We start from the raw sequence: 2,152 nt of genomic DNA, 5'->3' as shown, positions 1-2,152 counted from the left end.
CTCTCTCTCTCTCTCTCTCTCTCTCTCTCTCTCCTTGTCAGTGTGAGTACATACATGCATACTAACGTACAAATTATACTAGAAATGCGGAATTTCTGGTAGCCACTATGCAGCCAACAAACATACAAACGAATAAACACACAAACGAACAAACAAACAAACAAGTCAAAAAACACAAATTAATAATGTCAACAGAATGCCGTAAAAAGGTTGAAAAATACGTAGGTAAGACTCACGCGCGTTGCTCACTGCGAAGCTGTCTGTGACGTCCAGAATGCTGGTGTCGTTGAGTACCCGGAACCGTTTGGCCTGCGCCCGGTTAAAGATGTGTACCTCGTGTCTGAAGGCTGTGAGCGCCTGGATGGAGCGACGGTCGAAAATTCCTCCTGGTTAGAGTGAAAGAAGAATTATTTTTTTTAATTACACTTTTATTTGTCACAAAAGGGCACTTTGGTTTACAATGACAAACATGTAAAACAAGCTGGGCACCTCGTTTGATGAGCGGACTTAATTTTCAAGTCATTGTGGGTTCAGTGCGCACAGCATGTGAACAGTAGTGTGTCGAGAAAAGACTTCAGGTTTTAAAAAAATGAGACTGCGAAATTGTTTATCGTAAGTAAGCCTAGGCCTAAAACTCTGTGTGGACGAAACAAAGCATTTTGGAAAAATTGGGGAAAGCAGTTTGCGTTGATTTTTTAAAGTTTGGTCCTAGCTACATGGGTGTGGTGGACGCCTGCAAATTTTCAAAGGTGTGGGTTAGGTAATGAGGGAGGAGTTTGTGCACAAAGCCTCCCAAGTCCACTTTTATATACATATATAAAGATACACATGCGTAAATACATAGCTATAAATATGTACATACATAAATACATAACATGCATAAATACAAAAAATACACAATATCACACAAAAACAGAAGAGTTTACAACCATGCCACTGTCGGTCTTCCACTGTGCAGTGCCCTGTATTTTGAGCTAGGGTTGTCGTGTGACGTGTCTTGCTCAAGGACACACCCCAGTGACCACCCATCTGATCCCCGTGTCACCGACACTTGTTTAACATTACTTGAATCCAAACACTTACTTAGCCTCTGGAGTGGAGGAAGAAGAAAGGGAGAAGAAAAACGGGAAGCGGGGAGAGATGGTAAGGAATATTAAATATTCAAAAAGTTCGTAATTCTGTTAGTTTTAGTAAGCGTTTTACGGCTGCACTTGCTACACAATAAGGTCATAATAAATAATAATAAAAGTGTCGAAGATTAGACGTGTTACAAGAGAGGAGTAACAAACATAAAAAGGAGGAGGGATAAGGATGACGGATGCTTAATAAAAAAGAAGGAGCAAGCCACACTACCAGAGCACCCACCAATCACCCTGCCTTTTTTTTTTTTTTCAATCAAACTGTAATAACAATATCAATAAATCTGGAGGTGTCATCTCTGACTCAGAAAACCCTCCATCCTTCACGGTCGTACGCGAGCTTCCGTTGTACTTTCTGTATGTATCCAGGCCAGTCCATGTTTTTATGTGTGTAATAACAATTAAATTTTATGTGAGGCAACGTGGTGGAATCAGGCTCTCGTCAAAATAATCAAAATGAAGAAACTTGCATTTTTCCGCAGGTTTGTGAATATTTATAACATTTTTGTTTTTTGGCTCAAAACCTTTCATGCCCATTAAAGAACTAATTTCTAATTTTTCTGAAAAACGCTAATTAAAGGCACAATAAATGTAAACTTTCACTTGCCACGGACTCTTAAGCTAAGGAAATAACTAATTTTTGGCAGCCATTTTCTCACTAATTTTGCCTCTGAAAACAGGTGACCCCCCGCCTCCTTCATTCGCAAATATCTCAACTTGTACTCAAGATAAATGGATATTTTTTTCATCCAAATAAAGACAAGTGAACAAACTTTATGATGATACCAATAACTCTACATGCCCAAAAATTGACGAGAGCCTGATTTCACCACGCTGACTCACATATTGTTTTCATTATTATTTGTTAGTTTGGTAATTCATTATGGAAACTTTACTTATCAAATGGGTGTTTTATGTGATGTGATGAGGGCCAATGGCCTTAAACACTGAATAAACTTACTTATTAAGTTAGTTTGCTAGTCGTGGGAAGGTGTTTCTATTGTCGCTGTTGT

At 38.8% G+C, this 2,152-nt stretch overlaps 1 protein-coding gene across 1 annotated transcript in view; it reads right to left on the bottom strand.

Annotated features, from left to right (window-relative positions):
- The window catches only part of LOC100533395 (glutamate receptor 2), a gene marked incomplete in the record, with an annotated part of 156,880 nt that overhangs the window by 109,817 nt on the left and 44,911 nt on the right, over positions 1 to 2,152 (bottom strand). The window contains 2 exon segments of the mRNA NM_001204680.1: positions 57 to 61; positions 237 to 386. Coding sequence (NP_001191609.1) covers positions 57 to 61; positions 237 to 386 — 155 coding nt within the window.

Source organism: Aplysia californica, unplaced genomic scaffold (assembly GCF_000002075.1).
Source record: "Aplysia californica isolate F4 #8 unplaced genomic scaffold, AplCal3.0 scaffold00077, whole genome shotgun sequence".
Taxonomy (NCBI): Eukaryota; Metazoa; Mollusca; class Gastropoda; order Aplysiida; family Aplysiidae; genus Aplysia; species Aplysia californica.
Note: the sequence above shows the minus strand (reverse complement) of the source record. Positions and strands in the feature narration are given on the sequence as shown.